General features: G+C 42.8%; 1 protein-coding gene across 1 annotated transcript; it reads right to left on the bottom strand.

The window, feature by feature from the left end:
* Positions 1–5050: 5050 nt before the first annotated feature.
* Positions 5051–5797, bottom strand: LOC121867238 (zinc finger BED domain-containing protein 5-like). Its single transcript, XM_042367090.1, has one exon. It carries the CDS (start codon positions 5795–5797, stop codon positions 5051–5053), a length of 747 nt encoding a protein of 248 aa, XP_042223024.1.
* Positions 5798–24360: the final 18563 nt, after the last annotated feature.

The raw sequence follows: 24360 nt of genomic DNA, 5'->3' as shown, positions 1-24360 counted from the left end.
TGCACAACCATGGTCTTGGTATGGTTGATGGTGACGTGGTTGTTGGTGGCCCAGTTTAGGAGACTGTTCAATAAATCCTGTGTGTGTGTGTGTGTGTGTGTGTGTGTGTGTGTGTGTGTGTGTGTGTGTGTGTGTGTGATCACCTCAATATAGCGGTAAGTATATCCGGGAGTCTTAAAATTGAATTAGCCCAGATTGAGTATTTATATATCACTTTAGTAGTTAGTTAATGAGGTCTCGCATCGACTTTGCACCTTTAAGCTGTTTACATACTGTATCTCCCAAAACTAGGCGGAAGTTACATAAAATATGTCCTTTCTTTTGAATGTGGAGCATAACCCCTTATTGGTTTATGTGAGATGGACGACTTGTAAAGATTCTTATCGTGCGGCAGCTGTTGTCATGCACCGAGTAGGACTAGGGACAGTTAGCACTGGGGCCCAGTAGGACCAGTACAGTTAAATTGGGGCCCAGTAGGACTAGGGGACAAGCAGGCTGGGGCCCATAGTAGGACTAGTACAGTAAGCATTGGAGTGCCCAGTAGGACTAGTGCTGTTAGCACTGGGGCCCAGTAGGACTAGTGACAGCTGGGGCACTGGGGCCCAGTAGGACGAGAGTACAGTTAGCACTGGGGCCCAGGACTAGTACAGCTAGCACTGGGGCCCAGAGGACGAGTACAGTTAGCACTGGGGCCCAGTAGGACTAGTACAGTAAGCATTGAGGCTCAGTAGGGACAGTACAGTTAGCACTGGGGCCCAGTAGGACTAGTACAGTAAGCATTGAGGCTCAGTAGGACTAGTGACAGTTAGCACTGGAAGGCCCAGTAGGACTAGTACAGTTAGCACTGGGGCCCAGTAGGACTAGTACAGTTGGTATTGGTGCCCAGTAGGACTAGGGGGACAGTTAGCACTGGGGGCTCAGTAGACTAGTACAGTAAGTATTGAGGCCCAGTAGACGAGTACAGCACTGGGGCCCAGAGACTAGGCACAGTAAGCATTGAGGCTCAGTAGGACTAGTACAGTTAGCACTGGGGCCCAGTAGGACTAGACAGTTAGCACTGGGCCCAGCAGGACGAGTACAGTTGGTATTGGTGCCCAGTAGGACTAGGGGACAGTTAGTACTGGGGGCCCAGTAGACGAGTACAGTTAGCACTGGGGCCCAGTAGGACTAGGGACAGTTAGCACTGGGGCCCAGTAGGACTAGTACAGTAAGCACTGGGGCCCAGTAGGACTAGTACAGTTAGCACTGGGGCCCAGTAGGACTAGTACAGTAAGCATTGAGGCCCAGTAGGACTAGTACAGTTAGCACTGAGGCCCAGTAGGACTAGTACAGTTAGCACTGAGGCCCAGTAGGACTAGTAGCAGTTAGCACTGGGCCATGCAGACTAGGCAGGCAGTTAGCACTGGGGCCCAGCAGGGACTAGTACAGTTAGCACTGGGGCCCAGTAGGACTAGTACAGTAAGCATTGAGGCCCAGTAGGACGAGTACAGTTGGTATTGGTGCCCAGTAGGACTAAAACAGTAAGCATTGAGGCCAGTGTGTCATCCAGCCCAGTAGGACTAGTACAGTTAGCACTGGGGCCCAGTAGGACGAGTACAGTTAGCACTGGGGCCCAGTAGGACTAGTACAGTTAGCACTGGGGCCCAGTAGGACGAGCAGTTAGCACAAAGTAGGATTTGGGGTAAACAGTAAGCATTGAGGCCCAGTAGGACTAGTACAGTTAGCACTGGGGCTCAGGACTAGTACAGTAAGCATTGAGGCCCAGTAGGACTAGTACAGTAAGCACTGGGCCCAGTAGGACTAGTACAGTAAGCACTGGGGCCCAGACTAGTACAGTTAGCACTGGGCCCAGTAGGACTAGTACAGTAAGCATTGAGGCCCAGTAGGACTTAGTAAGTACCCAATGGGGTAGACTAGGCAAAGCACTGGGCCCAGTAGGACTAGTACAGTTAGCACTGGGGCCCAGAAAATTAGTAGTTAGCACTGGGGCCCAGGACTAGCACAGTAAGACACTGGGCCCAGTAGGACTAGTACAGTAAGCATTGAGGCCCAGTAGGACTAGTACAGTTAGCACTGGGGCCCAGTAGGACTAGTACAGTTAGCACTGGGCCCAGTAGGACTAGTACAGTTGGTATTGGTGCCCAGTAGGACTAGTACAGTTAGCACTGGGGCCCAGTAGGACTAGCACAGTAAGCATTGAGGCCCAGTAGACTAGTACAGCAAGCACTGGGCCCAGTAGGACTAGCACAGTAAGCACTGGGGCCCAGTAGGGCAGTTAGCACTGGGCCCAGTAGGACTAGCACAGTAAGCATTGAGGCCCAGGACTAGTACAGTTAGTACTGGGCCAGTAGGACTAGTACAGTAAGCACTGGGGCCCAGGACTAGTACAGTAAGCACTGGGGCCCAGTAGGACTAGCACAGTAAGCATTGAGGCCAGTAGGACTAGACACAGTTAGCACTGGGGCCCAGAGGACTAACAGTAAGCATTGAGGCCCAGTAGGACTAGTGCAGTTAGCACTGGAGGCCCAGTAGGACTAGTACAGTTAGCACTGGGGCCCAGTAGGACTAGTACAGTTAGCACTGAGGCCCAGTAGGATAGTACAGTTAGCACTGGGGCCCAGTAGGACTAGTGACAGTTAGCACTGGGGCCCAGTAGGACTAGTACAGTTAGCACTGGGGCCCAGTAGGACTAGTACAGTTAGCACTGGGGCCCAGTAGGACATAGGGACAGTTAGCACTGGGGCCCAGTAGGACTAGTACAGTAAGCACTGGGCCCAGTAGGACTAGAGTACAGTTAGCACTGGGGCCCAGTAGGACTAGTACAGTTAGCACTGGGGCCCAGTAGGACTAGGTACAGTTAGCACCAGCCCAGTAGGACTAGGGACAGTCAGCACTGGGGCCCAGTAGGACTAGTACAGTAAGCATTGAGGCCCAGTAGGACGAGAGTTAGCACTGGGGCCCAGTAGGACTAGTACAGTAAGCATTGAGGCCCAGTAGGACTAGTACAGTTAGCACTGGGGCCCAGTAGGACTAGTACAGTTAGCACTGGGGCCCAGTAGGACGAGTACAGTTGGTATTGGTGCCCAGTAGGACTAGGGACAGTTAGTACTGGGGTCCAATAATGCTAGTACAGTAAGCACTGGGAATAATTTTGACCCGTCGCCATGTCGTATGGAAATATTGCGTATCAGTCAGTATTTGATAGGAAGCTGAATTTCCATTCGTATTTCCGCTGTGACGTGTTATCATTTTATTGGTTATTCTGTGGAGCTAGTAAAGCGTCGACCAATCAGCGATAGGCTTGGAAAAATTCTCGTTAGTTATTTGCTATGCCTTGAAGGTATTTATGCTGCGACCACTCAGCTTTAGGTGAGGAATTATGACGTAACCAATTTATAGCATCAGCGTTTGGTGATAAGCGTTACGTCATTAGGTAAGACACGCCAGCCAATGAACGTTGGATTAATCAATTCGGCTAATGTGACGTCAAGGTACTCCATTTGTGGCGACCAATCAACACCGAAAACGGGGGATTATGGGACCAGTAATATGCTCCAGAGACCCTTTATCGCTGGCCAATCAACATACATCCCTCTGGATTGCCTGGCATCTATTGTATATGTACCCGAAAATATTATAGGAAATTTTTACTAAATGCTTTAATTTTTTCCGTTGAAGTAATACGAAAGTACACTGTATAATGGCGACCTGTGGTGTAACTGTCATCAATCTCGCTTAGCAAAACCAACGGACCTGGGTTCGAATTATTGAGCGAGAAATTGATGCATTAACCGTGAAGTATAAGGTGTGACTGGTAAAGTATTGTTGAGTAACCTATTTTATAAATGTATTGACAATTGCAGGCGTAGATCTTAAAAAAAAAACCAGTACATGACACACAAGATATAACACGTAATGTGGAGGAGGAACATAGTGTGAGGCGGTCCACGACACAGTGAACAAGACCACACTGATTATTACTGTTCCATCATATTAACTAACACGAACACTGCTGACTCAACGTGGCCGTCAGTGTGGCAGCCTCGACCATCTGTGAGCTTATTGAGTGTTTGTTTCGTCTGTCCATCTGTTAGTCTGTCACTTTGTTTACATCTCTTCGGACGCCGTTGGACTTACTGGGATTTTCAAAGCACGAAAGGGACGTTCTGCTCTGAGCTCAATATGAAGTGTGTAACGTAATAACTCCTCTTCCCTGGCTGCCCGTCCTATGGATTTATTTGGACTTGATCATTGCTCATCTATTAGTCACAGTTTCCTCTCAATGCGATGTTGATGGTTTTTCAAATCGTCTTTTTAAGTCTTTCACAGAACCCGTTGTAATTTTTTTGCATGTGGTAGTTTGTTGGTGGTTTTCAGGTCAAGGATTGTATTTCTGCCACGGGTGACTCTCCGCCTAACCTAACCTAACCTAACCTAGCCTAACCTAACCTAACCTAAAATGTCATTATTTGCCTGGAACATGATTAGTAAGTGTTATGATTTTAAACAACCAAATGTTTTCATATTCCCTTTTCGTTTAGGACAATGGTTCTCAACCCTTTTCACTCCATTCTCCCCCTTAAGGCATCAAAGTCCTCATGAGCCCCCCCTTCAGTTTTCTCTCAACCCCCCAACAAATAATGATGACAAATAAAGTGTTCTGGTCAGATGAAGAGAATATCCTTATTTTATTTTTTTATTGTTGACAATCTTCATTATGACATATTTTGACAAACTTACATAATTTACATAACTGACTTGTCACTAGCCTCGAGTGACTAGACTAGCCTCACAACAAACCTAAGCATATTTTGTCACAGCTCAATGGGAAGGCTGACATTGTTTCGTTTCAGTCAGGCGATTGATTCAATGGTTGCGTCACTGACAAAGCACATCTCATGTCCGGGTCCACACCCAATCGGTTCCGCCTTTTACTCTTTATATGTAGAAGGGCGGAGAAACCAAACACGCATAAATAGGTAGTAGAAAATGGGGAGAGGACTCGAAGTGCGATCTCGCTAACTTTTGAATACGAATGATACATTGAGCACTAGAATACAGTCAGTGATTGTTCTCCATAGAGGCCTTTGGCAGCAGACTCGTTCTTGAGATTAAGGAAATCGTCTTGAACATCATTGGGAAGGGCAGCAATATCAAGAGTGCCAGAGAAAGGATTCCTCACCAATTTCCCTTCTTCCTCCTCAAATTCTGGAAAGTACCTTTTGAGCTCACTTTTCAAGGATTTCAAGTGCTGAGTGATTTCAGTTTTGAGTGATGGGTCAAGCAGATGATCTTCAATCTCAACAGGAACAGTTGAAAGATTCTCAAACATGGCAACATTTCCTGCATCGACTTTCCTTTGCCAATTCTGGAGCTTGACAAGAAATGCATGAAGACAATCTATGAGGTGAAACACCTTTCTTTCTTTGCCTTGTAGTTTGAGATTCAGCCTGTTTAGCTGCTCAAATATATCTGCTAGGTACGCAAGACGTGGCTCCCACAACACCTCATTGAAGTCACCTAAGAGATTATCCTTCCCTTGCACTTCCAGGAATAACTTAAGCTCTCCCCAAAGTTCAAACACTCGATTCACAACATTACTCTTGGAAAGCCAGCGCACTTTCAAGTAAAACAGGAGGACTTCATGCTCTGAATCCATGCCTCTACAAAGGTTCTGGAAAAGGCGAGAGTTCAGATCTCCTGCTTTCACAAAGTTGACACATTTAACCACTGCCTCCAAGATCTTGCAAAGTGCATCAGGGAAGGTTTTTGACACCAGTGCAAAACGATGGATCATACAATGTACCCCCTTGGCACTCGGAGCTACTTCTTTGACACACTTCTGGAACCCCGATTTCGATCCCAGTATTTACAACTTATAACAGCCTACCGTGGCCCTCTTAAACTCTTACCGTGGCCTCCTTGGGGGTCATGGCCACCAGGTTGTGACCACTGGTTGAGGAGCAATACGAATTTCAGAATAGGGAGTCACTTTTCAGACACTCATAATTTTCCTTTTAACACTTCCATGTCTCGGCCCCCTGAAGGACTCGGTCACACTATGTCTCAGTAGCTACCTTGTGTACACCTCTCCATGATTCTTTGAGGACATTTAAGTCTTATATGTCTCCCAGCCATATGTCAACACTGACAACTCGCACTCGTCACACAAAAGACTTATTGTTTTTTAGTATTAATCTATCTATTTGTCTGTGTCTATCTATCTATCTATCTATCTATCTATCTATCTATCTATCTTATCTTTGTCAATCTATATGTCTATCTTTTTATCCATCTCTATCTATCTATCTAATCTCTACCGCCCCCGCCACCACCACCCACCACCACCACCAAAATACCGACATATCCGCCTAAAAAATTAATTATACAAAGCATTTATCTCCAACACACTGCCAAAGTGAGAGCTCTTGAACACATACACACTCTACAGACTGATGATAATATCACACAGACCATCTACACTGATGGATCTCTTAACACCACCTGTGGGAGGGCTGAAAGTGCTATTGTTGTGACTCAACCTGATGGTAATATAATTGAGAAAGGAGTTAGAATTAACAACTGGGCATCCACTCTACAAACTGAATTAGTTGCCATACTCACAGCTATTAAATTCATTGAAACCACTGTCACTGACAGTCTCATCATCACTGACTCTCTATCCTCACTACTTGCCCTTGGCACCCTCAACTCAAGTTGTCGCGCTCTTGTCTCTGAAGCCAGACGCAAATATGCGTACCTTGTTGACCGGGGTATCAAGGTCAAACTGTTGTGGATCCCCTCTCACATAGGCCTCATAAAACATGACAGAGTTGATGCCCTCGCCAAACTCTCGTCTAACAAAGACACCGTTGAATACAATTTAGGTCTGTCAAAAAGAACCCTTAAAACTGTAATTAGGAAAGAACTTATTGATGAGTTTGACGCAAGTAGACAAGTGCAACCAGGCACTAGTCGATCCATAGTTTACCATGATGAGATGTATCAAGTGAAACATGTATATGGGGCAAGTAACAAGATCACTAGATTACAAGATGTAGTAACCGCTAGATTAAGGTTAGGATATAAGTACCTCTGGCAGTATGTTCCTCAAGCAGATGCAAACAACACTAAATGTAAAGTGTGTGGCCAGACATATAGCCACACACTTGAACACTACGTCCTCGACTGTGTGAAGATAGAACCTTTTAGGGACAGGTCCAAGCACACTGTGTGTGAAATGGCACATCACTTCATCTCTAATGGCAAGATAGCCGACATATTAAGATTGTATCCACTTTTTGGCACTTAGTAACTATATCAGTTCTCGTGTACAGAACCAAATACACAATGTGCTTGAATACTTCTCACGTAAATGTGAATAACAAAGTGTGAGGCCAGACATACTGCCTCACACGCCTGTACTCACGCTTTTGTGAATAAGTTACCTTTATGTATAAAACTAAACAAGTAACGTAATTGAAATACTGTGTAACATTCAGTGCCATAATATCCTGAAAACGGGGGTTAATTATTATGACCCTTTGTAAACTCTACTCTGTAATCCTTTTGCGCTACCGCTCACAGGATGGGTGTGGGGTGCACAATAAAGAAGCCGCTGTAAGCGGCAAAATCAAATCAAATCACCACCACTCAACCTGGCCTGGGGTTGATTGCCTATCTCTACCACCAGGTAAAAAATATCAAAGTTCTTGCATTACTTCCCGATTGATGGCACATCTGTGAGACTCCCTGCCTCATTACTGGCCCACCTGTGTCTTGCACGTGATGGAGTGATATAAGTTCCCAAGAGCTGTGATGGCCGTGTGTCCGTCGAGTGAATGGTCGTTTATCATTCGAGTATCACGGGAAAGAATAATAATTAGTGATTCGTAGCAGTAATAAGTGTGGGAATTAATTACTTACCTGTGACTAATTACCTGTGCGTATACCTGTACTTGTTGAACCTGTGTAATAAGCAGCTGATGGCTTTGTCGGCTGTCCTTGGTCAAATTGCCTTGTTGTTTATCAATTTTGTATACTTGCATTGTCTAAGTAAATTGGAAACTGTATACCTTCACGGTCCATGTAATGTATACTGTATACCTCTGGAGTGTCTGTATACATGCTGAATTGTATGCCTGCATAATCTGTATACATGCCAAACCATTTATCAACTTTTGTGGTGATTTTACTGAATTAGTATTATTAGTGGTTTTATGTATAATAATAATAATAATAATAATAATAATAATAATAATTATTATTATTATTATTATTATTATTATTATTATTATTATTATTATTATTATTATTATTATTATTATTATTATTATTATTATTATTATTATTATTATTATTATTATTATTATTATTATTATTATTATTATTATTATATTGACTTATGGTGGGCCTTAGGTAAATTTCCAGCCTCCTGCTCTACCTGCCTGGGCTGGTGTAATTTGACTTAGGTTCTTCAGCTCTCTGTCTCAGTATTCATCATTCACTAAGCCCAATTCCACACTAAATAACAATCAATTAAGAACTTTTTATATTTATAAATTAATTGTTGTTGCATTGACGTTTGTTACTCCTGTTGAATTCCTGTTTTCTGTGTAGAATCAATAGGCGTGCGCGCGGGCCAACAGTGCTGAGGGAGACTGTTCTATTTACGTATATTACACGCCGATTCATTCAGTAACTGAGTTTTTATTTTTAAAATAATTTATTGGTGAAATGGTTTAAAGAATCACAGATGAAAGTTTTTAAGAAAATTCATAGTTAGTTTAGTAGGAGTTTTTACTAAGATTTATAAAATGTCATAGCGCATTGCCGCAGCCCCACAACTGTTCATACAAACTCTCGTCCCCCGCGGTCTGTTATCCCTCTCTTCTTCTCTCATGAAAAACCTCTCACTCCCATCCTCCATGTTTGACGTCTTAGTGAGGTCATAATAACGTGTTCTTACATAAAGTTAATCTCCTCTTGTTCCTGAGGGAGCGTGGGTTTCTGGTAGATAATCCGGGAGTGCATCAGCTTATTGGTGTGTTTCTGTCAGCCGCGCGGCGTCTTTACTGTCTTCAAACATTACGTATTTGGTGCTGCTGCTGTGTTTTTATACTTGATTGCATGAATAATCTGATATATTTACCAGGGAAACTGACGTCACGTGTACTACTTCTGTACTACTCTACGTTATTATTTTACTTTCGGATAACACGGAACCTTAGGAATTTTATCTTTACAGTCAATAATTTAGACCATTCTAAGACTCCTTTCATCTATAACGTTTCCCTCACAAACGACTTACTGTATATATACTGGGGGTTCTGGTTAGAAGGTTACATTAGGTAAATTTTAGGTAATTTTCAAGGAAAATGCCATAGAAGAAAAGTGTCTTAAAACTGTCTAAACTATTGATTACAAAGATAAAAGTTCTAAGGTTCCCGTGTCGTCCGAAAGTAAAACTCTACCCTACTCTACTACCACTACTACTTTGTGTCTTTTTAAATGGTCTCCGGCCTCCCTTTATAGCCATACCTTCTCCACTACTACTAAAATAATGGTAGCATGAATTAAACGATTCCTGAAAATAAAGCATCCACCACTTGAAAATATATATATATATATATATATATATATATATATATATATATATATATATATATATATATATATATATATATATATATATATATATATATATATACGGTGAGGAAGATGATACACCAGCACCTCCTTCCCTCTCAGTCGGGATCTTGTGAAGATGAAGAAGGATTCTTCTTCTTAAAAAAAAATGCAATACATATATTTGAGTTCTATATACTTCGTTGACCTGTTCAGTTCATGACAAGTTCACCGGCTTAATATTGTTTCTGTTTTTTATTTATTAACTTAAAAATGTGTAAATTAATTATAATGTACCGATACATGCACACATTGTAGGTAGTAGGTAGTAGGCAGCTACCAAACAGGGAGGTACTACCGCCTGGGAAGATATTGGAAGCACAATGTGTTGTCTAATGGTAGACCCTGTTGCCATATTGCATCACAAAAATTGTGACTAAGTCCCAGGATGCTGCTCTAACTTTCTGCCTCATTTACACACAATTGCAGGGTCTCAATTGTTTCTCTTACCATTGACAACACAACATACATATATTATTTCTCACTTTTTGTTTTCGTTTTTGTATTTCTATATGGTTTTTATTATTATTATTATTATTATTATTATTATTATTATTATTATTATTATTATTATTATTATTATTATTATTATTATTATTATTATTATTATTATTATTATTATTATTATTATTACAGGGTTGTTATTATTATTATCATTATCATGTGGGTCAGCCACTGTGCTCAGGTGGGCTAATCTTGTAAAAAAAAAAAAAAAAATCTACATTATTTCGACGTCATGGCGGTGTACTGTAGAGACGTGTTGCCATGACGACATTCTCCCAGAAACAAAGACGCTGAGATAAATTATCCAGAGGACGGGGAGGTATAAACGCATAAGGCAGGTCTTGTACCGCGGGGAAATTTCATCTCGGGACCATGAAGAGATGTGAGACTACCCGGCAACCTGGGATCCCGCGGATTTTCCTCCAGAATTGGCCATCCTTGAGATCGTTGTAAATTTGCAAAAATATTTTCATCGTGTTGGGAGAAGAGTGTGTGTGTGTGTGTGTGTGTGTGTGTGTGTGTGTGTGTGTGTTGTGTGTGTGTGTGTGTGTGTGTGTGTGTCGGGGTGGGCAGAGGGTGTTAGTGGTGTTATCATGAATAAATGTTGGTAAAAATGTTCTATATTTTTACATGGTATTTGGCATGAGCTTATACCACGCAGAGACAGTCCCAAAATGTCTGGAGTGGGGGCCATGGTCGCCAACCCTCAGACGCGAGCATCGCACCTTGGTTGATTCATTGATTGATGTACTGTACAGCTGGGGGAAGTTCCAACAGCTACTGTACACTCCCTCTCAAATGTGAACCCCGTCATTGTTAGACCAGTGAATCACAAACCACCTGGTTGAGTCCACCATCTGGTAACAGTGGGTAGAGGCTGGGTGTGGGGGTGTGTGCAGCATACAGTTGTCATGTTACTGATTTCTGCTGGTTAGTTATGGATGTGAGTAAAAGGGATTATTATGACTCAGAGATATTCCGTAAATATATGAAATATATGGGGGGGGGGGAGAACATATTGTAAAATATTGAAGCAACATCACTATTTTCATATTTTCTGGGCACACTTGGCAACATTTAACTCTACAAAAAGTTACTTATTTTCGAGCCCATCCTCTCAACTCATATTAGGTCGCTTCCGCCTTCATCTATCCTTATTATACAGAAACAATACTTGGCAATTTCCTCCTGCACAAAACTCGGTGAATCTACCACCACCCCTAACCCTTAGCCGCCCACCTCTCATCCCCCTCCCCTTACACAGTGTTACCAGAATATCGGAACTCCACCAGCTGCTTTGAGGTCATTGGTATCCCATTTGTAGGGTTCGAATTCGTGGGTGGGTGGATTTAGCACTCGGAAATTTCCCCAGCTGTACCTCATGTGCAGACACAAACATTCCCTCGTGGAACACAAATAACGATCCGTGTAAATTGGGAATAATATGTTAACCTAAAAAGATATTGAGTATGACAAATTCATAGGAGATTCAGGGAAAAATTCAGACTCCTCCATAAATTGAGAGTCTGGAGATAGAGTGCTGTAAATCTGAATGTGGTGGAAGAGTCAGCTCCGATAAGGCTTGTTCTTTTCCATAAATTTCTCGTCGTCAACGGGTTAGCTTAAACCTCTCGACTCTTTCTCCTCACAACATGTATTATGCTGCCTAGTTTTGTTGTTCTTTATATATTACCAAGTAAGTACAGTAAATAGTCGGTCCTCCTCCTTTGGCTTTGTCCCCCGCCTCACTGTCTATCTGTCTTTGCGTGTTGGACATGATAACTCGAACAATAAGAATGGATTTTTAATGAGATCTGGATATTTGAGTAAGATTTCTTGAAATAGTTACACCGTTCTCCTCTTGAGTCTATCTCTCTCAGGCAGTAAGTAACAAGGTAATTAAATATCTCGTGGTTTCCTGACGCAAATTGACGCATGCTCTGCGTTATCAGGACAGCTGACTCACCATACCTGTCTCACAAACAACGCCGCTCAGAGTGGATCTGGACAGAGCTGAGGAGAAGAATTCTGTCTAGGGCCACCACACCAACAACACAACAACAGCGAAGACCGCCACAACAACAACAGCGAGGACCACAACAACAACAGCGAGGACCACCACAACAACAGCGAGGACCACCACAACAACAGCGAGGACCACCACAACAACAGGGACCACAACAACAGCAGGGACCACACAACAACAGCGAGGACCACCACAACAACAGCGAGGCCACAACAACAACAGCGAGGACCACCACAACAACAGCGAGGGACACAACAACAACAGCAGGGGACCACCACAACAACAGCAGGACCACCACAACAACAGCGAGGGACCACCACAACCCTTCCTTAGCCGGGGACCACCACAACAACAGCGAGGGACCACAACAACAGCAGCGGGGACCACAACAACAACAGGATACCCATGGCGAGGACCACCACAACAACAGCGGGGACCACAACAACAACAGGGACCACCACAACAACTGGCCGGAGACCACAACAACAACAGCGAGGACCACCACAACAGCGAGACCCACCACAACAACAGCGAGGACCACCACAACAACAGCGAGGACCACCACAACAACAGCGAGGACCACAACAACCAAGCAGCGAGGTTTAACAACAACGGCGAGGACCACCACAACAACAGCGAGGACCACAACAACAACAGCGAGGACCACCGCAACAACAGCGAGGACCACCACAACAACAGCGAGGACCACCACAACAACAGCGAGGGACCACAACAACAACAGCGGGGACCACACAGCAACAGCGGGGATACCACAACAACAACAAGGACCACACCAAAAACAGCGAGGACCACAACGACAACAGCGAGGACCACAACGACAACACAACAACAGCGAGGACCACCACAACAACAACAACGAGGACCACAACAACAACAACAAGGATCACACCAAAAACAGCGGAACCTATGGCAAGCAACAACAACAGGAACAGAACCTTACAGACGACAGCTCGAGGCTCATGTAAGTAGAATAAGAAGACGTCCTGGGGTGAAGGAAAAGTCTGTACAGATATAAGAGAACTTCCAGCATCACGGAAATTGTTGCTTCCAGTGGTGGACAAAGACTCACTTGAGATGACACTAAACTTTTCCCTGGCGTGGGCTACTCCTTACGTCACTACATTCCCTTTGGCTGAATGGAATTGGTCCAGATCCAGTGAAGTGTATAGAAGCTACATGACACATAGCTTCAGGTGGGATATATGATACTGTCAGCCGATGGACTTTACTACTACAGGAATACAAAACAAATTCACTTACAGGAGTTAATTACGATAGTTTAAGATAGTTAGTGTTAATAAATGTTGGCAGATTAATAGATGTTTTTGTGTGGGGGTTAAGAGAACATTGGAAAATATTTGGATAGGGTAAAACAATTAAATCACGTGGAAAAATACTTTTGTAAGATTTCGTTTCGGGAGTCATAGGAAATCTGGGAGGATTGACAAAGACAAACCAAAACATGTGTGTGTTTGTGTGTGGGTGATGGCTCGTGTGTGTGTTACTGTGGTGATGTCGTGTGTGTGTGTGTGGAGTGATGGCTCGTGTGTGTGTGGGTGATGGCTCGTGTGTGTGTGTGTGGGTGATAGCTCGTGTGTGTGTGGGTATGGTCGTGTGTGTGTGTGTGTGGATGGCTCGTGTGTGTGTGTGTGGTGATGGCTCTGTGTGTGTGTGGGTGATGGCTCGTGTGTGTGTGTGTGGGTGATGGCTCGTGTGTGTGTGTGTGTGGGTGATGGCTCGTGTGTGTGTGTGGGTGATAGCTCGTGTGTGTGTGTGGGTGATGGCTCGTGTGGGTGATGGCTCTTGTGTGTGTGTGGGTGGCTCGTGTGTGTGTGGGTGATGGCTCGTGTGTGTGTGTGTGGGTGTCGTGTGTGTGTGGGTGGCTCGTGTGTGTGTGTGTGTGTGTGTGGTGATGGCTCGTGTGTGTGTGTGTGGGTGGCTCGTGTGTGTGTGGGTGGCTCGTGTGTGTGTGTGGGCTCGTGTGTGTTGTGGGTGATGGCTCGTGTTGTGTGTGGGTGATGGCTCGTGTGTGTGTGTGTGGGTGATGGCTCGTGTGTGGGTGATGGCTCGTGTGTGTGTGTGGTGGGTCATGTGTGTGTGTGTGTGTGGGTGATGGCTCGTTGTGTGTGTGGCTCGTGTGTGTGATGGCTCGTGTGTGTGTGTGTGTGTGTGTGGGCTCGTGTGTGTGTGTGTGGGTGATGGCTCGTGTGTGTGTGGGTGATGGCTCTGTGTGTGTGTGTGTGGGTGATGTCATGTGTGTGTGTGGGTGATGGCTCGTGTGTGTGTGTGGGTGGCTCGTGTGTGTGTGTGTGGGTGATGGCTCGTGTGTGTGGGTGGCTCGTGTGTGTGTGGGTGACGTGTGTGTGTGGGTGATGGCTCGTGTGTGTGTGTGTGGGGTGTGTGTGTGTGGGCTCGTGTGTGTGTGTGTGGGTGATGGCTCGTGTGTGTGTGTGGGTGTGTGTGTGTGGGTGATGGCTCGTGTGTGTGTGGGTGGGTGGGTCGTGTGTGTGTGGTGATGGCTCGTGTGTGTGTGTGTGGCTCATTGTGTGTGTGGTGTGGCTCGTGTGTGTGTGTGTGGGTGATGGCTCGTGTGTGGGTGGCTCGTGTGTGTGGGTGATGGCTCGTGTGTGTGTGTGGGTGATGGTCGTGTGTGTGTGTGGGTGATGGCTCGTGTGTGTGTGGGTGTGGCTCGTGTGTGTGGGCTCGTGTGTGTGTGTGTGTGTGGGTGATGGGCTCGTGTGTGTGTGTGGCTCGTGTGTGTGTGTGTGTGGGTGATGGCTCGTGTGTGTGTGTGGGTGGCTCGTGTGGTGGGTGATGGCTCGTGTGTGTGTGTGTGTTGATGGCTCGTGTGTGTGGGTGATGGCTCGTGTGTGTGTGTGGGTGATGGCTCGTGTGTGTGTGTGGGTGATGGCTCGTGTGTGTGTGTGTGTGGGTGATGGCTCGGTGGGTGATGGCTCGTGTGTGTGTGTGATGGCTCGTGTGTGTGTGTGATGGCTCGTGTGTGTGTGGGTGGCTCGTGTGTGTGTGGGTGATGGCTCGTGTGTGTGTGTGGGTGATGGCTCGTGTGTGTGGGTGGCTCGTTGTGTGTGTGGGTGATGGCTCGTGTGTGTGTGTGTGGGTGATGGCTCGTGTGTGTGTGTGTGGGTGATGGCTCGTGTGTGTGTGTGGGTGATGGCTCGTGTGTGTGTGTGTGGGGTGATGGCTCGTGTGTGTGTGTGGGTGATGGCTCGTGTGTGTGTGTGGGTGATGGCTCTGTGTGTGTGTGTGGGTGATGGCTCGTGTGTGTGTGTGGGTGATGGCTCGTGTGTGTGTGTGGGTGATGGCTCGTGTGTGTGTGTGTGGGTGATGGCTCGTGTGTGTGTGATGGCTCGTGTGTGTGTGGGTGATGGCTCGTGTGTGTGTGGGTGATGGCTCGTGTTGTGTGTGTGGGTGATGGCTCGTGTGTGTGTGTGTGTGGGTGGCTCGTGTGTGTGTGTGGGTGATGGCTCGTGTGTGTGTGTGTGTGGTGGCTCGTTTGTGTGTGTGGGTGATGGCTCTGTGTGTGTGTGTGGGTGATGGCTCGTGTGTGTGTGGGTGATGGCTCGTGTGTGTGGGGTGGCTCGTGTGTGTGTGTGTGTGTGTGTGGGTGATGGCTCGTGTGTGTGTGGCTCATTGTGTGGGTGTGGGCTCGTGTGTGTGTGTGGGTGATGGCTCGTGTGTGTGTGTGTGGGTGATGGCTCCGTGTGTGTGTGTGGTGATGGCTCGTGTGTGTGTGGTGTGTGTGGTGGCTCGTGTGTGTGTGGGTGGCTCGTGTGTGTGTGTGTGGGTGATGGCTCGTGTGTGTGTGGTGTGGGCTCTGTGTGTGTGTGGGTGGGCTCGTTTGTGTGTGTGGGTGATGGCCCTTGTGTGTGTGTGGGTGATGGCTCGTGTGTGTGTGTGTGTGGGTGATGGCTCGTGTGTGTGGGTGATGGCTCGTGTGTGTGTGTGGGTGATGCTCGTGTGTGTGTGTGTGGCTCGTGTGTGTGTGTGGGTGATGGCTCGTGTGTGTGTGTGTGGGTGATGGCTCGTGTGTGTGTGTGGGTGATGGCTCGTGTGTTAATATTAAGATGGGCCTCAATAACGGGGAGGTCTTTTGTGAGCGTTGGTGTTGACTAGGTGTTGTACTGTTTGTTGATGTAGCGAGACACAACAGTGATTACTATTTATTATTGGTGTTAGTTTTTCTATTTACTGGTCCAAATTTGACACCCGAGTGGACAAAACACACACAGGCGTATTAGTAATGATTGGATAAGAGATCAAGGATATAACTAATAACCTGCACGCATTTAACGACTACAAACTCATTAGTATTTTCAACTCAAACTCGATTATAAGTTCAGATTTTTAATACACGTTAATACTGTATGTCAGGATAAATTGTTATGTCTATTATTACTATTGTATTACAGTATATTTGGTTTGGATAAGTATTTAAAAAAACTTAATAAAATAAATCACATTCATGATAGGTTATGGAAGGTCGACTTTGTATAACAGTGTCGTCATATATTCCTCAATGGTTAGGTCTTCCGGGTGTAATTACTGAGATACTTTTTTTTTACCTTTTTTTTTTCTTTTTGAAGGGGATTGTCACAGCTGATACGTCTATTACTCCCATTGTTTAGAATTCATATAAGTTTTAGGTTCAAATATTGGCAGGGGGGAGAGAGGGTTCACAGATGGGCGGGTAATATTCCAAAGGTAATTTTTATGCGAGAAAAACTTTGATCTATGAGGTGGTAAATGTTGGAAGTATAATACACCTGTTGTTGTGGGGGATCGTTTTTTGGGCTTGGCTGGATAATAGTGTTGATGAGTCTGTTTATTCTCATTAGTATTTTCAAAGGGGACTTGACGCCGGTAGCTGTAAACATCATCTGAAGCCTAGTCTCCCGAACAGCAAAGTTAATGACGATAATAGAGGGATTGATCGGCTTTTATGCTCAGATCGGCAACGTGTGTTTGTTTTGGGATATTATCATCGTGAGAAATGGGTTACTGATGTACTGTCCTCAGTTCTCTTGTTGAGTCGAGTGTCAGGTCAGGGCCAGGAACTTTTGTCCATCGGTTCTCTTGTTGAGTCGAGTGTCAGGTCACCGCCAGGAACTTTTGTCCATCGGTTCTCTTGTTGAGTCGAGTGTCAGGTCACCGTCAGGAACTTTTGTCCATCAGTTCTCTTGTTGAGTCGAGTGTCAGGTCACCGCCAGGAACTTTTGTCCATCAGTTCTCTTTGTTGAGTCGAGTGTCAGGTCACCGTCAGGAACTTTTGTCCATCGGTTCTCTTGTTGAGTCGAGTGTCAAGTCACCGTCAGAACTTTTTGTCCATCGGTTCTCTTGTTGAGTCGAGTGTCAGGTCACCGTCAGGAACTTTTGTCCATCGGTTCTCTTGTTGAGTCGAGTGTCAGGTCACCGTCAGGAACTTTTACGTGTCAGTTCTCTTGTTGAGTCGAGTGTCAGGTCACCGTCAGGAACTTTTACGTGTCAGTTCTCTTGTTGAGTCGAGTGTCACGTCACCGTAAGGAACTTTTGTCCATCAGTTCACTTGTTGAGTCGAGTGTCAGGTCACCGCCAGGAACTTTTGTCCATCGGTTCTCTTGTTGAGTCGAGTGTCAAGTCACCGTCCACGTAACGTAATTGTTTTTTTTCATGACAGAGTAAGACGTCTATGTGACCAGGTTATACCACACGACACGTCCTCCTCACCTCATCTCATCTCACCTTACCTCATCTCACCTCATCTCACCATAACATGTAAGTGTTGACTTGATCGACTTGCAGCACTCGTGTTTGACCTTTGATCTTAACGAAAGGTCATCATCATGGTAGGAGGTCATGGGTTTCTGACTGAGGGTAGCAACTGTACACTAACTAGACGTCAAAGAAGAATAAAAAAAGTAGCGATTAAATACGGATTGCTTAATTACAGCTCGTTCGTGCCCGAGGATTAAAGAGCCGAGGAATATTTTTTTAACACAGATGCCATTTATGAATGTATGACTGTATACCAAAAAGATAAAATGCAAAAGGTATTTTTACCTATTTACATGAAGATTAACCTCCCTCTTCCAGTGTATTTCACCTGATGATTAAACACCCTAACGCTAACCTAGCCTAATATAACACAACATAACCTAATATAACACAACATAACCTTATATAACACAACATAACCTAATATAACACAACATAACCTTATATAACACAACGTAACCTAATATAACACAACATAACCTAATATAACACAACATAACCTAATATAACACAACATAACCTTATATAACACAACATAACCTAATATAACACAACATAACCTAATATAACACAACATAGCCTAATATAACACAACATAACCTTATATAACACAACATAACCTAATATAACACAACATAACCTAATATAACACAACATAACCTAATATAACACAACATAACCTAATATAACACAACATAACCTAATATAACACAACATAGCCTAATATAACACAACATAACCTAATATAACACAACATAACCTAATACAACACAAAATTACCTAATATAACACAACATAACCTAATATAACACAACATAACCTTATATAACACAACATAACCTAATATAACACGACATAACCTAATATAAAACAACATAACCTAATATAACACAACATAACCTAATATAACACAACATAACCTAATATAACACAACATAACCTTATATAACACAACATAACCTAATATAACACAACATAACCTTATATAACACAACATAACCTTATATAAGACAACATAACCTAATATAACACAACATAACCTTATATAACACAACATAACCTTATATAAGACAACATAACTTAATATAACACAACATAACCTTATATAACACAACATAACCTTATATAAGACAACATAACTTAATATAACACAACATAACCTAATATAACACAACATAACCTTATATAACACAACATAACATAATATAACACAACATAACCTTATATAACACAACATAACCTTATATAAGACAACATAACCTAATATAACACAACATAACCTTATATAACACAACATAACCTTATATAAGACAACATAACCTAATATAACACAACATAACCTTATATAACACAACATAACCTTATATAAGACAACATAACTTAATATAACACAACATAACCTAATATAACACAAAATTACCTAATATAACACAACATAACCAAATATAACAAAACATAACCTAATATAACACAACATAACCTAATATAACACAACATAACCTTATATAACACAACATAACCTTATATAACACAACATAACCTTATATAACACAACATAACCTTATATAACACAACATGACCTTATATAACACAACATAACCTTATATAGCACAACATAACCTAACCTTATATAACAACGTAACCTTATATAATACAACATAACCTAAGACCCCTAGATAGCATTAAGTTGTTTAATCATCAGATGAAATAAGCTGGAAGGGAGGAAGCTAATCTTCTTGTGATTGTTTTCCCCCACAAACGCTCTCAAATTGTCCGTATATTGAATAGAAGTTCTGATCCCAGTTGTATTACGAAGTCAAGCAGATACACAGCAGGAGGTGGTCAACTTCAACAAACAAAGAAACAGCCGCTATACTAAAGGTGTTTTCCAGAAACACGTGTGTATGCATTTATGTAGCGTACCATCCATCCATGGGGAAATCATACGCAGGTACACTGAGTAAGCAGCGTCCTCCCCGGCCCAGACCCCATCTATCACTGCCGGGTGACCCCCAGTGAACCTTCTCTTATATAATATTAAATGACTCGAGCGAATACAGTACTGAATAATGACCAGTTGAATAGTAATTGGCCGAGTGCTGAAGGAATTAATTAATACTTAGTGAACGATGCCCCACTTGAGAATGACTCTTTAGTGAACGATGCCCTACTTGATAATGACTCTTTAGTGAACAATGCCATACGAATCCAGGTAAAAAAGTCACAGGTAAAAAAGTCACAGAAAAAGTCACAGGAAAAAAGTCACAGGAAAAAAAGTCACAGGATAAAAAGAAAAGTTAACTATCGAATTCTCACATTCTTTAAGGTTAATATGTCAATCAGTTTCAGTAAAGGAATATGCAGAACTGATGGTAAATTATTGAGTTTCGCTTAAAAATTATAAAATAGAACAAAAACATTAGATTCTTTGTATAATCTGGCAACATCAACCTGGAAGGATTAAGGTAAGTCAGCTGAGGTCACTGTAACCACAGGTTGTCTAATCCGGTAAAAAATTTTGAGCAGATGTTTGATATGAGGTCACGTTGAGATGACCTGTCTACGTACAGTATATAAATGACTGACTTAAATATTTTTGTTTGATTACCTTACTGTGCTTAAGATAGTGAACAAAACGTGATTTGTTTTCACATACATGTAATGCCATCATATATAAATAGTGTTGTCAATGTATTGCCAGTTAGTAACTGAATTAAAATATTTTCAGTTTTATTACTTTAATTGTTTATGGTACTTAAATAAACTGTGACTGACTTGAATATTTTTTTTGATTACCTGACTTTCTTTCTTAACCAAAATTGTGACTTTTTTTCTTGTGCCTTTACTACCGGCCACCATAAATTAATTGTGATTTTTTTTCCTGTGACTTTTTTCTGTGACTTTTTTTCCTGTGACTTTATTACCGGCCACCTGCCATACTTGTTAATGACTCTTTAGTGAACGATGCCCTATTTGATAATGACTCTTTATTGAACGATGCCCTACTTGATAATGACTCTTTAGTGAACGATGCCATGCTTGATAATGACTTCAGTGAACGATGCCCTACTTGATAATGACTCTCTAGTAAACGATGCCCTACTTGATAATGACTCTTTAGTAAACGATGCCCTACTTGATAATGATTCTTTAGTGAACGATGCCATACTTGATAATGACTCTTTAGTGAACAATGCCCTACTTGATAATGACTCTTTAGTGAACGATGCCCTACTTGATAATGACTCTTTAGTGAACGATGCCATGCTTGATAATGACTTCAGTGAACGATGCCCTACTTGATAATGACTCTTTAGTGAACGATGCCCTACTTGATAATGATTCTTTAGTGAACGATGCCCTACTTGATAATGACACCTTCGTGAACGATGCCATACCTGATAATGACTCTTTAGTGAACAATGCCATACTTGATAATGACACCTTCGTGAACGATGCCATACGTGATAATGACTCTTTAGTGAACAATGCTATACTTGATAATGACTCTCTAGTGAAGGATGCCATACATAATAATGATTGACTCTTTAGTGAACGATGCCATGCTTGATAATGACTCTTCAGTGAACGATGCCCTACTTGATAATGATTCTTTAGTGAACGATGCCATACTTGATAATGACTCCTTAGTGAACGATGCCATACTTGATAATGACTCTTTAGTGAACAATGCCATACTTGATAATGACTCCTTAGTGAACGATGCCCTACTGGATAATGACTCTTTAGTAAACAATGCCCTACTTGATAATGATTCTTTAGTGAACGATGCCATACTTGATAATGGCTCTTTAGTGAACAATGCCATACTTGATAATGACACCTTCGTGAACGATGCCATACGTGATAATGACTCTTAAGTGAACAATGCCATACTTGATAATGACTCTCTAGTGAAGGATGCCATACATAATAATGATTGACACTCTAAGCACATAAGGCCACATACTCCCACATCATCAGCATCACGAGCTGTAGGGAACAAATTGTCTATGAAACATTAACAAAGGAAACGAGATAAAATAAACAATAAACAATAGGTCAAATAAGAGCTGTTAATCCTGGGTTTTGTCAATGTTAGCTGCTGGAGTGGCATAGAAATATAGATGAAAAAATGTTGTAGGTTGAAAAAATCGAGTTGAGAGATTTCGTTAAGCTTAGGTAAAGTCAGGTCTGGTTAAGTCAGGTCTGGTTAAGTCAGGTCTGGTTAGAAAATGAGTTCCTTTCTTTTTGTCAAGTTCAAAAAAAAGGAGTTGGCTGTCTTCATTAAAGTCAGGTCTGGTTAGGTCAATATATAAGCTCCGTTTTTCTGTAAGTTGAAAATGAAGACTTATATGACTTCATTAAGGTCAAGTCAGGTCAGTTTTTGTCTGACCATTAAGGTCAGGTATCCACCAGCACCTGACTTAGTGACTGACAAGTTCCCAAGAATCTGGTGTCGTCACGATGACTTGGTGTGTTGTCTTAATGTATTTGTAATATGAAGTGTCTGTGTCAGGTGTGGTGATGGACACTGGTGCGTGTGTGTGTGTGTGTGTGTGTGTGTGTGGGAAAACGTGGTGTACAGGATTGGTGTGTGACGTGTGGATTTTTATTTCTGGTTTGTGTGTGTGTGAGAGAGAGAGAGAGTTTATATTTATATTTTCATTATCTGTGCTCTCTCTCTCTCTCTCTCTCTCTCTCTCTCTCTCTCTCGTTAAAACAACACATAAATCATCTACGTAAAATATTCCAAAACTACCAAATCTTTTAACATTTTAGAGCACGGAACATTTTTGTATTTATTTTTTTCACCATTTTATATTTAACTCAACCTGGTCTGCAACACGACGAGGGGGACTACTAAGCCTCTTGGGGGAAGCTGTGAGCCAGAAGGTAGGACAGTGAGAGAGTAAAACGCTTGAAGGAGAAACATGGTGACGCAGGGTGGTTGTGGTGAACCTTGCTGGGGAGTAAATACTGTATTTTTATTTTCATTTGTTTATTTATTTTTATTTAAAGTTGTTGCAATAGTTCATGTCAAGGTATTGTTGTTGTTTTTTGTTTTAATGAGACGGAAGTCATATGTGAAGGTGTTGTATTTGGCTTTCATTTCATGTTCTTTTTGTTCATTTATTTTATTTATTGATAGCCAGCATAATATGTGTGTGTGTGTGTGTGGCAGCGCGTTACGTTTGTTTAAAAGGTTCCACTTTCTAGTTTATATGCAAATTACCTTCCTTTCCGAGACATCAGCCCTGAATTGGTTAGCCCGGAGACCGTCTTCTTGTGCGTGAACGACTCAACACAGCACTAGCGGGATGTCTGAGGGGAAATATTGTTACTTACCGGACAAACCCTTGACATTTGGGCCCAGTTTGTAAAATTAAATGTAAATAGGAGCGAGAAATAGGTCTTATTTTTGCTAAGATGTTACAATATTAGTGGCGCTGGAATATCTGGCTGCTACGTGTTATTTGTGTCCTCAGGCTGTGGTGGGTTTGTGTGTTTAATATTGACTGGGTTGCTCTTCAGTTCGTAGTCTCTGTTGTTTACCCCTGATGACTCTGGCGTGTGAGAACTCCTGCCAGCTCCAAGTGAAAGAGGATTTCATGTGGTTTCCTTTGATCTTTTATTAAATTTATTCTTTTGGAATAAAATTATCATAGATTGTCATAACAAATCAATAAACACTAACACATATATTTTATTTAATTCAGATGAGAGTTGAACCATCGTTAGTGGCTATAATCATCGTTAAAACCAAGCTAATTAACATTATAACTGTGTATCCCCGGGGCAGTGAACACATACAGTACAGCTGACTCATACATTAGTGACACTTAAACCTGTAAGTCTTTTTTAGCTTCAGCTTTAAGGTTACGTGTCACGTCTTTAAGCACGAACACATGCAAAGTTCTGTGTTTGAGAAACGCACTGGACAAAACAAACCACTTTTACAGTAACAATGAATGAGCTCCTGGCACGCCGCTCAAGCTTCAGGAACTGTTGACCGTAGAAGAGACCATCTGCCATCTAGAGTATTCTGGGGAGGGAGAGCTCTGCGACTGTACTACACACCACAAGGACCAGATGCTTGCCTGCTACACCCAACGTGTGGCAGCAGTGCGTCCTGTTCCGTGTGAAAAACTTTCTTCTTGTCTCATTCACAGACGTTGGTGCAATTGATTTGTCATACATTGTGGTGACGAATTTCAGTATCATTGACTAAGTCAGCCCTTACCCGAATTCGATTTATCTCCTACAACTTGGAGTTACTTCCATCAGTGCTACTGCGCTTCACTAATCTATGTTTATTCCTTTATATCTGGAGACAAATGAGCATGGCA

The sequence above is a fragment of the Homarus americanus genome, unplaced genomic scaffold (genome assembly GCF_018991925.1).
Source record: "Homarus americanus isolate GMGI-L3 unplaced genomic scaffold, GMGI_Hamer_2.0 scaffold6317, whole genome shotgun sequence".
In the NCBI taxonomy this organism is placed as follows: Eukaryota; Metazoa; Arthropoda; class Malacostraca; order Decapoda; family Nephropidae; genus Homarus; species Homarus americanus.
The sequence above is the reverse complement of the archived record's forward strand: the minus strand, read 5'-3'. Positions and strand labels throughout refer to the sequence as shown.